The sequence below is a fragment of the Acanthopagrus latus genome, chromosome 11 (genome assembly GCF_904848185.1).
Source record: "Acanthopagrus latus isolate v.2019 chromosome 11, fAcaLat1.1, whole genome shotgun sequence".
Lineage (NCBI taxonomy): Eukaryota > Metazoa > Chordata > Actinopteri > Spariformes > Sparidae > Acanthopagrus > Acanthopagrus latus.
In genome coordinates this window covers 11,921,074-11,933,646 of record NC_051049.1, presented here as the reverse complement: position 1 = coordinate 11,933,646, position 12,573 = coordinate 11,921,074, and the positions used below count along the sequence as shown (strand labels likewise).

At 44.4% G+C, this 12,573-nt stretch overlaps 1 protein-coding gene across 2 annotated transcripts; it reads right to left on the bottom strand.

The window, feature by feature from the left end:
- Positions 1-61: 61 nt before the first annotated feature.
- tnni3k (TNNI3 interacting kinase) lies at positions 62-12,531 on the bottom strand. Of its 2 annotated transcripts, none has more exons than XM_037113851.1 (25): positions 11,717-12,531; positions 11,316-11,424; positions 11,091-11,176; positions 10,728-10,825; positions 10,351-10,461; positions 10,174-10,272; positions 9,958-10,096; positions 9,195-9,339; positions 8,983-9,087; positions 8,756-8,850; positions 7,842-7,991; positions 7,663-7,746; positions 7,511-7,567; positions 7,015-7,107; positions 6,865-6,922; positions 6,580-6,774; positions 5,627-5,731; positions 5,482-5,534; positions 5,236-5,288; positions 4,562-4,694; positions 3,472-3,581; positions 2,316-2,375; positions 1,908-2,107; positions 642-721; positions 62-475 (listed from the first exon to the last, which is right to left on the bottom strand). In XM_037113851.1, the coding sequence occupies exons 1-25, from the start codon at positions 11,871-11,873 to the stop codon at positions 396-398; spliced, it is 2,655 nt and encodes an 884-aa protein (XP_036969746.1). In that variant the 5' UTR covers positions 11,874-12,531; the 3' UTR covers positions 62-395. The 2 variants fall into 2 exon arrangements, with proteins under 2 accessions (XP_036969746.1, XP_036969747.1); XM_037113852.1 differs by having other exon boundaries at positions 1,938-2,107.
- Positions 12,532-12,573: the final 42 nt, after the last annotated feature.

The window sequence follows — 12,573 nt, the reverse complement described above, 5'->3', positions numbered from 1 at the left end:
AACATAATGGATGATGACTTGATGCTTCTTTTTCCTGGAATGAAGACATGTGAACACTGAGTGGGATTTTTAAAGCTTGTATTTCATATTAGGTAAACCATGTACACAAGAACAATTGATTATCACATACAGTATTTACAAGATCTAAAAACGTCAACAGTCTTAAAAAATGTTTGTGACAAACTCAATGTAGCACAAAACTAAATATTACAGACATAGAGGGTGCTATGAATTCTTACAGCTCGTCCATATAGAGTATGTTACAACTAAATACAGTTCCGCTGGCACTATTTTCTTCTCATACTTGTTACTGTTTATTCTATTCTATTTACTTCAAATGAACAGTCCAAATAGCCACAAATAAAATAATAACAAAGAGGGAGCTTGAAGCAGGTTTAGTTACTGTCCTCGAAGCTGCCGCTGCTGCTGAAAGACGAGCAGAATCTCATGGTGCTCATGGGATCAGACACGTACCCTGAAAAAAAAAAAAGAGAGACAAGTCAGTAACTGATACTCACCGTTTAAGAGCAGTTTCATTTGTGGATAATTTTACTGCTGAAGGAAAAGGAAAGTTATAGGATAAAATAATCATCAAAAGCTGGTAAAAACAGTATCAGTGCACATGTTGTCTGCCAACACACCGTTTCGATCAATGGGAGAAAACTGCATGTTCCTTCTGAGTTCCTCCAGTGAAAGGCCTCCAGATGCACGACGGCGCTCACTAAAAAAATGAAATAAATAAAATCAGTCATTACACATTAATCCACTCCAAACTCTGGTCTTGAAATACATACTGCTTAGTTTACATGGGGAAGGACAGATGAGATGGATCCAGATCGACAGAAGAAATTCAATATGCAATGTCCAAACTAATACCAGGCTGCTCTCACTCTCTCTGCAGGAGTACGATATACAGCACTGATGACGGGTTTGATGGGATGACACAATAATCTGCATACGGCTTCATAAAATGATGTTTATTGTAGTGGTGATTATTGATTTGAGAAAGTTAAAAACACTTTTTTGTTGGGGGACTGACTGAGTCACTGAAACACCACAATAACACCACCTCCTGTTTCTGGGTCAAAGCTGTTACCAGGCTGCGACTACTGGGACACGCACAGACACACACAAACACACACTGTTGCACACACAGTACCCAGTAAAGCCAGGCGTCCAACGGAGGCCTTCCTCCTCACCATGCATGTTTTATTGCATTTGCTTTCCTTTGTTTCCTGTTCGGTATCCAAGCAACTCCACTCCTCACTGTTGCAATAAGCATCTTAACTGGTCCACATGTTACTGGCAAAGCAACGGCTGAGACTGAGTCGTTTAGACAATTCGGAGCAAGCCCAGACATGATGTTTCTGAAAGTTCTTGTTAGCAAAGTTTAAAGCCCATTTAACTGAACGCTCTTGGTTCAGCCTCATTTACTACTTTTTAGTGGGTATCCACATGGTAAGTGTAAGGATGTATAAGTAACTTTAAAAAACATGGACATCTGTGTTGCCTCCGCAATGATGTCTTTAAAAACAACATCTGTATAATCAGTTTGAGCTCAGATTTATTTGGCTGCAGAGACAAAACATTTTCAAACAATCAAAGCTCTGAGAGATGTTCGTGGGAGGGCTACAACATAATCAATATCAATTTTTTTCCAAACTTCCCTCCAAAATTAGTTTTGAAGTAAAATGAAGGCAAGAAAAGTAATGATAACAGATCTACAGTGACAGGTTTGGACAAGATCTTAGCATCCCTTTTATATACATTTTGATTATGTTTATGGAAATGTAGTATTACAAAATCAAGGATCCCGTCCACCAAATCAGCCACAAGTTAACAGCTGGGTCATTTGGTGTAAATGCTGTCATTGTGCTGTAAATTAACCTTCTTCTCTGGAGCCTCACCTGTCTGTGACCGTGCTTGAGTTCTCGTACCTCTGACTCCAGAAGGCGTATGCGCGCGTATTGAGGGCGTACTCGAGTTCAAAACGAGAGCGCAGGGCGGCCACGTGGCTCCTGCCGGGCCCTCCTCGCCCCAGCAGACAGTCGGTGGAGGAGCAGGGCGACAGGGAGCCGCTGCTGTTACTGGAGGCCGGAGACATCAGCTGACATGCGCACACACACACACACACACACACACACACACACACACACACACACACACACACACACACACACACACACACACACACACACACACACACACACACACACACACACACACCAGCCAAAACACAGACAAAATTGAGAATATTTAATTATCGCAGCATACTTTACATGTAACGCACTGCGGTGTCAAATGCGATTGTGTACCTCGACGTTGCACAAGCACTCCTCCAGGTTGGAAACCACCTCAGAGAACTCGGGCCGGTCCTGGAGTGGAAATGCAAACTTGAATTATTGTTTCTGCTTCAACGCTGAACAACCAAACACGTCAGGTACAGACACGAGTGTATTCTCTCAAACACCGTCCTGTATGTTGAGCTCATTGTAGTCCACCCACACATAAAGCAAAGGTGAACTCGGCTTCAGAAGCACTCCTCAGATCTCTTGCCTCGCTGTAGAACAACAAACGCTGCCACCCCGGAGCTGTTCATTTATACATGACATCCTCAGATAGAGGCCGAGGTCTGTCTGCGAGCTGCTTCAATACAGGAGCACGGGAAAATCGAGCCGGCACAGTGAAGAAGAAAAGATGATGATTTCAAAGAGAAGCCCTTAGAGTTAATATGATCATGAGCTGATTATGAACAGTAGATTTAGAAGCTTCAGATGACTCACAGGAGTGTTCCTCTGCTTGCCTTGCAGCATTCGCTCTCTCAGGCTTTAACAAGATCATTTTAAAGCTCAAATCCTGTAAACACGGTGCAGTGTGTACTGCTTTTAGCCCCACAGGAGCTGATCACTGGGTGCCTCACCTGTACGGTACAGGTGAAGCACCACGAGAGGTGCGTGCACGTGAAACTTCGTGCTGGCCGCCAAGTGTCTTGACGAAGCCGTACGGGGACGAGACGATCGCCGCGGGAGCAACTGACTGGTTGGCAAACAGGAAGGAGGTGTGCCACAGAGGGAGAAATGTGCCAACATGCTCTGCCGTGATAGAATGTGCCTTAATGAGGCCGGGGGAAAAAAACATGCCTGGCTAATTACTATCTCAGCATTGAAGCGAGGATGGTCCAGGTCACGCCTTGCTCCTAAATGTGAACAGCCGTGCAATAATGTATCATCTGGGGACGAATCGAAGCCGTTCATTACTGCTGCACGTGTTTGCAGGGGCTGCTGAGTCGGCGTCAGTTACCTCTCTGAGCTTCATCATGTCTAGATAGCTAATGACATAGAAGGACCATTTGAGTGTATATGCTTGACGGTACAGCACACAGTAGATATAAAACCATACTGAGTGTAAACTGTCCTGTGGATGAGTTGAGAACGCAGGAAATTCAAAATGGGGTGAAGTCAGGCGACGTACCTCCGGGCAGGCGTACCAGCCTCTCATCAGCAGCGCGGAGATGGGTTTGGGGATGGAGTAGCCAATAGGAGGCCGGACGTGATGGTAGGCCATGTCTGCAGCAGCAGCAGCTGAAGACGGGAGAAACATCTAAATATTAGTTTCAGTGTGGTTTGACAGCTTTCTGCCTTTTCAATTTGTTTTGACATTTGACAATATAAAAAACTATGACTAAAACACTTGGAGCCATACTAGTGCTATGGACCAAATGTCAGTCTGTGGGTACAGCACTCTGGTCCAGACTGAGTTATCTCAACAGCTATCTGAGAGGAGATTTTGTGCGGACATCCTCGGTCGACAAGCAATGTCGTGGACATTTGTGGCTTTGAGTGAAATTCCTCAACAACTATTAGGCGGAATGAAACGCCATGGAATTCCACGCAGTTTCAACTTTGATTTTCATGGACATTTATTGGATTGGATTGGATAAAGCTGCTGTATTATATGTATTTATATTAAAATAATTCTTTATTAGCTCCACATTCCAACAGTAATTACTTGTATAGAGTGTTTGGTTAGTGTTTGACCCATGTCACTTTATCCAATCAGGACAGAGAACAACATGAAGAGGTGATCCTGTCAGGATGCAGAGGGCAGTATCCTCCGGTCTCTCCCTATTGGTTTGAGTTTGTTCACTTAATTAATATCACAATTCAAAGGTCCAGTGTGTAAGATCTGGAGGCATCTAGCAGTGATCACACCTGCCAACATTTCTTTCAAAAGAAGGAGATTTTGTGGGGCACCTGAGAAAGGCCTCAACATGTCAGCCCCCACATAGAGTGACTCTTCACAACAGATGAATAAACGCAAAGACAAGAATGTGAAAGTGAAGTTAAATTACTTTTCATCAGTTTTAAATGTTTTATGTAAAACTGATTAAAAAGCAGGACAAATAAATGAATCTTGACTCTTGAAAAATATGCAAAAATGGGATCAATGGGACTGTAGAGCGTGTGACATGTAACATTTCATTCCATTTGTGCCCCTAAATCCTACACGCCGGACCGTCAAGCCTTTGACTTGACTTGACCTTGAAAAAGAAGAAACACACCAGGTTTCAAGTGAGCGAAGGGAATTTCTCCAGTCAGCAGCTCCCAGAGACACAGGGCGTAGCTGAACATGTCCGCCTTCACCGAGTAGCGAGTGCACTGAGTGAAGACCTCGGGAGCCATCCAGCGCAGGTTCTGCACAAACACGCACAGACGCACACAGAATAAAATACATACATGAAAGAATCATAGAACTGTGATGTTTCAAGACATCGGGTCATCATAATCATCATACACACACGCACACACACACGTGTATATACACACACAGACACACACACAGTGAGTCCCAATTACTGACATGAAGACTGTGTCCCTGCAAGGGCAAGTAGTTTACTCACAACAGGCAGTTCCCAAGAGATGAAACACACTTAACACCAAACTGCAGGCCAAGCACTCTGGGTAGTGATGAGTCAGCACATTGAGACAAAATCTGCATGAAGGCAGTTTTTCTTTTCTTTTTTTTTTTTTCTTTTTTTTTTCAGCTAGTGGGTAATTGATGGCAGGAGCCAGCAGAAGCTCTGGCTTGTACTCCCACAAAATAACAGCATACACTTCAGTACAAAGTGCCTTATTCTTTGGTTTGAGAGAATTTGGCCCAAAGAAGGAGAACACTCATTCCAAAGGGGTTTCGTGTGCGTCATCGGCTAAATCAAAAGGAGGAAACGGCGCTGACCCCCGGCTGCTTGGTCATGTTATCCTCCTCCACCGATTGCAGAAACCTGGATTCTGTAGAGGAAGCGAAGGACATGCAACGGTCAGACAGTGAACATCTACTGGTAGTTAAAGAGTCACTCCACAAACTTAACACATTAAAGTATGTTCACATGTCTTGGGGGAGCACTACTGCATCTGTGAAAAAAAAACAAAACAAGCATAAAGTCTTTTTTGTGCTCATAAAACACTGCAAAACGTATCCTACCTCCAAAATCAGCCACCACTGCATGCCCATCCTCATAGAGCAGAATATTATGGCTAGAGGGAACACAAATATCATTAGTAATGACCCCAGTTAATTCAGCCTGCCAATACCGACCCACCACGTATGTTACCGCTGTGGCACCCACCTGTTGAGGTCCCTGTGGATGATCGGCTGGGTGAGATTGTGCAGGTACTCCATGCCCTTGGCCACATCGATGGCGATGATGAGCTTGGACTGCAGGTCGATAAGCCTGTCCATTGACACATCATTAAAGTAGCAGCCACTTAGCGCCAGGTCAATGGTCCCTGCCAATCACACACAGCACTTTACACGGATCAATAGGACAGTCTATAAAGACAGCACCTGGCCACACAGTTAGCGGAACACTTCATCTGGATCAATGATGAGCCCAGACGAGCGGGGGGAGATGGGTGTGGGACGCTTCCAAGGATGATAATGAGACCTGAGGCCGTCGGTTGTGCAACCGAGTTTTGTTTGTTTTTTTGTCAGTCACTGAGTAACTCCTTAAGGTGGTCTCAGATCAGGACATCAGGATGAGGAATCAAACATGACGTCGAATCACTGACGCCAACATCTCACGGCACGAGACTTCACAGAACTTCTGCTTAATTTAAAAGTAGTTTAACTGGAAAATGTTGAAGGTAGAATGCAATGCAATACGGTGGTCCTTAATATATAATACCAAATTAGTAAGTCACTTAAAATTCTGAGTTTTCAATGCATTGTTGACCCACCTCTGTGGTCCTGGAGCTTTAGTTTGCTGTGGTCTATTTGACTGCATAACTGCAAGGTGTATTGTATTTTGCCTTTAAAACTTTATTATAAACTGCTGTATTTGAAATTGAATACGAGAGAGACAGGCAATTCAAGAGAGAAGGAAGGAATCCAAACCCAGGTTGCAGCAGCAGGGACCCAGCCATGCCATGTGGCATGTACTCTAAGCTCCCAGGACGCCACAATCGTGCAAACATCTAAATAATGCTGCTGTGTAATTGTTAGGGAAGTTATAAAGTTTAGTAGCTTATGTACTACAGTGGGCATTAGATGAGGGCTCTAACAGACACCACACTTCCTCACCTCTTCTGCTCATGCAGCAGAGAGAACAGAGAGCCTCCAGAGACATACTGGGTTACAATAGCAAACTGGCTGGGGTCGTCCAAACAGGCCCCCACAAACTGGATGATACAGGGGTGGTTGAGGCGACAGAGGATGGAGACTTCTCTGCAGAACATGTCCACGTCGGACTTCGAGCAGTATGTGTTGGCTCGATAGCTGCAAACAACAGTCGAAACTCATCAGTTTGTTTTTTTTAATTCTTACCAAAGATGGGACGCAAGACGTCAGATTCAGAGGTTTTGTTACCGTTTTATGGCAACAACTTTGTTTCGACATTTGCCTTTGTAGACTCTTCCGAAGGAGCCTGAGTGTGAGACAGATTTGATCTTCAGTTACATCATCTGATTATCTGAAACCCGTTAACTGAACAGAGAACACACGAGCGCTGAGAGTTACCTGATCCGATAATCTCGTTGAACTCCAGCTCAGACAGCTGAAGGTGGAAATGAGACGGGAGGCTGGCCCTGAGGAGGAGAACTTCTGCTTTCTCTGAAAGTACAGAGCAACATTTTTAGAACAACATGAATGCCAAGAAGATGAGGTTTAAAAACATGTTTGCTGATTGTGGCTGATTAAAGAGGCTTTGGATATTATATTATTCTGCCAAGACTGGATGGGAAAAGGAGCATTAAAAGAGCAACAGCTTCTGTGAGATATACTTCCCTGTTGAGCAAATGGCTCCACAGATGATCCATGACCGAAGGGCCTAAAATGTGGGTTTCAACCTATTCAGATCAGTACTTTCTAAGATGTAAAGTACAAATATCACACAGCCAGAGACATATCTGTTGTTCACACCACCCCTTAATTTCACCAACAGTGTGCTGTTACATCAGCTGACAGTGATGTGAAGTGCGGAGAGGATATGCCGCGCTTCACTCCACCTCACTACCTTTAGTCATGCTCTTGATCTTTCCCAGAGGAGACGGCACAGAAACGTAGGAGCCATCTGGAAGAGAGCCGACATGTTCAGGAACACTGAAGGGAGGACTTGTGTGAGTTTTTTAATCCAGATAGTCCTTTCTAAAGAGGTGGCTGACTCACCCCCTCCTGGCTGGGAGTACTCATTGCAGGGCGACTCATCCGGACGTTTGTAGTGTTTCAGTAAGGTGACAATGGCATCGTGACCTGAAGAAGAAACACAAGTTATCAGTTTAAAGTTTTCATCAGAGCGCGCACACACACACACACTCATACACAAACACACACACACGCATGCAGACCTTTCTCATAAGCCCACATCAGGCAGGTCTGCTCGTCCTTCTCCCCGCTGGACCGGCTGGGGTCGCAGGCAACCAGGTTCATGTCCGCCCCGTTGTCCAGCAGGAACTGCACCAGGCGGATGTGGCCATGGAAACAGGCACTGTGTAGAGCTGAATAACAGAGCCATCAGGGGCATTTTTTAGCTATTGGTATACACACAATTATAATAAAAAGCACAACCATGTTGTAATATAATTACACATGATGAACAGGAGAGTTTCAACCAGTGGAGGAAGTCTCCAGAAACTTTTCTTGAGTAAAAGTACGGGTATCACGCTGTAAAAATACTCCCATTGAATATGTTTTTAAGTAAAAGTTCGTAATTCTTAGAAAAAAATATCTGAAGTATCAAAGTAAAAGTACTAATGCAGAAAAAGGTCCATGTGATGTTAATGTATATCTAATTATATACTTTATTATACATGATTACTTGTGCATTAATGTTAAAGAAGGAGCCATTTCTAACAGTTTTATAAAGGGGGTGCAACTAATGATTATCGTAATCATGGAGTAACCAGATGTTTTTTTCTGTATTAACCTCTTAATTTTTCAGTTTGCAAAATGAAATTTCATCACAATTATCCAAAGCTCAAAGTGATGTCTTGTTTTGACCCCACCAACCAGCTGAGACCTCAAATTGTTCAGTTTACCGCAATTAAAGACAAGAAACACTCACAAATTCTTACAACCGAGAAGCTGAAACCATGAAATTTTGGGGCCTTTCTGCATGAAAAGTGACTTAAACCAAGACAATTAGTTTTAGAATTGACCAATCAACTAAAAGATGAATCTGACGGCATGTTTGAGGCACAAAATGTCAACAAGTGGGAGGAAATTTAAACTCAAGTACAGAGAGTAAATGTGCACTGGTCACCTGTGTGTCCGTCTCTGCCTTGGCAATTGATGCTCAAGGCGTTCTGGCTCAACAAGAACTTCACCATCTCCAGGTCTTTACCGTAGGTGCACGCACTGTGACACAGAACTCGTTATCACCTCAGAACAACATGAGTCACAGGTTCAAATGATGCCCATAAATTAAATGTGCCAATATTGTACTTGTGTTCTGCAGAGTCTAAATAAATAAACTGCGTGAGACAATACCTGTGAAGTGCTGTCTCGCTGAATATGTTCTCCTTTGACAGGCTCTCTGTGCCGGAGAGCTGTGTGATCTCCTTCACTGCCTCAAATTTCCCATTATAGCAGGCCCTGATTAAACAGTCAACACATAACTTCATCATCTCCACTACATGTCGCCTAGATAAGGAAAAAAAAAAAAAACTGGAAAAAGGCTGCCGACAATGCACATTGTTTACAGGTGTAATGGCGTGTCCCCGTAGATGTTGACAGAGTGAGGCTGTATGTCAGAGTTGCCCTGAAGGAGGAAGCGCACAATGTCATGGTGACCGAAGCGGGCACAGAAGTGGAGAGGAACATGATCTTCGTTGTCCTGGGCGTTTACTGAGAGAGGCAAGCAGAGAGGTTCACTACAGAGCAACATGGTTAAAGGGTAACTCCACCAATTTTAAGCATCACATGTCTAAGGGAGTGCTGCTGCATCTGTGGAAAAAAGTGGTATAAAGCCTTCTGTGGCTCCAGATGAAGCTGCATGTAATCTGACAAAAATTGCCACTGGTGATGTCACTCTGTAGCTGAGTTGCATTGTGGGTGATGTAGGCAGCATATTTTGAAAAGCAGATCAAATTATCTCCTTGTCCTTATTAAGAAGGGAATCAGTAGGTTTAGCCAATGGATGTATTTAAGTAGTAGTCGTAAAACCTGATTTCAAAAATGGCGGTAAGTTAAAGCAACATTATGTAGAAATCGGCATTTTGTGCAATTTGGCGCCCCCCCACAATTTCTGAGTGTAATGCCACTGTGGTAAATACAAATCCCTGGTCTGTAACAGTTTGTCAGACGTAGTGTAGGTGTAAAGACAAACCTCATTACGTCATTCCAATGATGTGTCGAAAATGTATATGTCTGAGTAGAAACGTACGTAACTCTACGATCCAACCCTCTCCCTGAGCACTGGGGTAGAGTGGATGAGACGGTCTAAAGTAAAGTCTCAGGTCTCACCATTAGCTTTGCTCCCTTCCCCCATCAGCAGTTTGATGATGCTGAGGAAACCTTTGGCTGCCGCCAGGTGCAGCGGGCGGTCACCTACCTCCCCGCTCGCGTTCACATCCGCCCCAAACTTCAGCAGAAGCTTCGCCACCTGAGAGAAGTGATTTCCCGATCAGCTTTTACTCGTCACAGTCAAGAGTGCTGAGATAGTTGGTTGGGGTGCTTTACCTGCTCGTGGTTGTTATAAGAAGCGATATGCAGCGGCGTGAAAAACACAGCATCCTGAACATTCACGAAGGCGCCGTGCTGCAGGAGTATATCTGCTGCCTGGTGGGGAGAAAATTGCATGTTCAAAAGCAATAAAATGCATTTTGTTCACATTCACAGAGGACAAAAAGCTCTCACCTCGTGGTGCCCAGCGATGGTGGCCACATGCAGGGCGGTGAGGGCACCGTAGCCCACCTGCTGCACATCTGACCCTCCGTGGAGAAGCGCAGTCAACAGCTCAGCATTGTCCTGTGGTACAGCCGGGAGCCATGTCGCTGTTTAACTATCACTCACTTTAATTCTGATTGCTCGGCCTTTAACACATCACAACAAAGCACTTCAGGGCTGGAGTTAATCATGCTGGCTTTGTGTGTACTTGCACTCCACCATGTGGTAAAAAAATATAGACAGCTCTTCACCACATAACAACACACAGACAAAGGCATAGACTGCATTCGGAAGCGTGTAAAGAAAACACTTTAGATTTGTTTCTATTCCTCTTTTATTCTCTTCACCTTGTAAGCAGCCAGATGGAGGGCGGTGAATCCGTTCCTAGACAGTCTGGAAGGACGCAGGCCTTTGAGCATCAGGGTGCGAATGTGGGCCTTGTTTCCTGCTCACAAACATCATGAGCTGGTAAAATATGTCACTTGACCGACATGCCAACACAACATCATCAAAGAACAGGGTGCAATGATGCACTCAATCTAACTATGTATATTTTATGTGTACAGTTTATCTCACATCTTCTGCTTGAGTCAAAATGTTATGTTTAAGGTCATCCTCCTCAGGCAATAATATCAGTCGGTCCATTGTAATCCCTCCCTCCACTGTCACATTTTGTTGGGTTATAAATAGCCTCCAGTAGTCATGCATACCTCCACACACGCAGCAGAGATGCAGCAGCGACAGCCCCTTCTCTGTTCGGTAGCTCACATTCACCTTCTGAAAAGCCTCATCGGAGCTGCAGCCACAGAAAAACAGCATCAGCCGACACAGGAAAGTAAGCAGACTGAGGAGGACGGGGGTGTTAACAAACAGGACTCTGGTTAAATGTGGATTGCACTGTCAAACACACACACACGGGTAGTGAATGAAGTCACCTGAAAGCAAGTTTGAGATCCACGAGCTCGCTGTCTTTGAGCTGGAGATCGTCCTCCAACTTCTCCACGATCGCAGAGTACGACTCGCCCACCTTCTTCTTCCACTCATCTTCGCAGAACCATCATCAGAGTTACACGACAGTTGAATCAAATCACTTCCACTGCTCATAGGCAGAAATATGCCTAATTTTATCTTCCAATTTGTGTGTCAAACATCTGCAAACTGTACTGTACTGAGCACTACAACAGTGTATATAAAATATCAGTCACACAGAGTTTAAAAAGGGCTTGTACATCTCATCAGTGTGTGACAGAGAGCAACCCCCTCCACCCACATCCTCTCCGGCTGTGGATACATATGACATTAAAATATTCCCCCACAATCATAAACGGGACATTACCTGTACACGTCTGAGACGGTCTTGACTTGTAATTTCCCATTGATGAGGTCCTTCCTCCTGTATTATGCGCTGTGCAGTTTGGTTGACGAGAGTAAAGCAGTAATATAATCTCCCACTCTGCCACAATTGCACAGGTCCAGATAAAGGGGGGGATCATGGCTGTGGGCTAAAAATACACACCTTGGAGTGGGATGCCTAACAACTACGACAACTGACCTCCCTCCAAAGGCGAGCAGGCGTGTATCTTTTTGACTGTGTGTGTGTGTGTGTGTGTGTGTGTGTGTGTGTGTGTGTGTGTGTGTGTGTGTGTGTGTGTGTGTGTGTGTGTGTGTGCAGTATCAAAACAAGGCAGATGATCAGCGCTCTGCACTGTACTGGTCTGGCTGATGGCCTTCGAAGGTTAAGTTTGTCAAGAAATGCAAAGTCAGTTGAAGCTTTTGTGGTCCACAAAATATTTCTGGAGCTTCACGGCAAAACAGAGCTGCGGCATTCTCCAGAACAACTAGAGCAGCCAGGAACATAAAAAAAAGCACCCCAAAACTAATTAAATTGCTCCACACAGCTCACCCAGAGTCTCTGGACGTCCAGAGATCCCCAAGTTCATCTTCGAAAAACTGTCTTTTTGATCAGTTTAGGGTTTTAGGCTTCTGGATTACACTGGACAAGCTGTATGCCTCAGCCATTTTTCAGTTGTTCTGCCATGTTTCAAAACAAGGCCCCATCTGCTTCAGTTGTTTATAGGAGATTACTGCGACGCCATTTTTGCTGTGAGGCTCCAGAAATATTTAGTGCACCACAAAACTTCACCAGACTTTCCATCATCATAAGGGCAAGTATATAATGACTGGATTTCTATT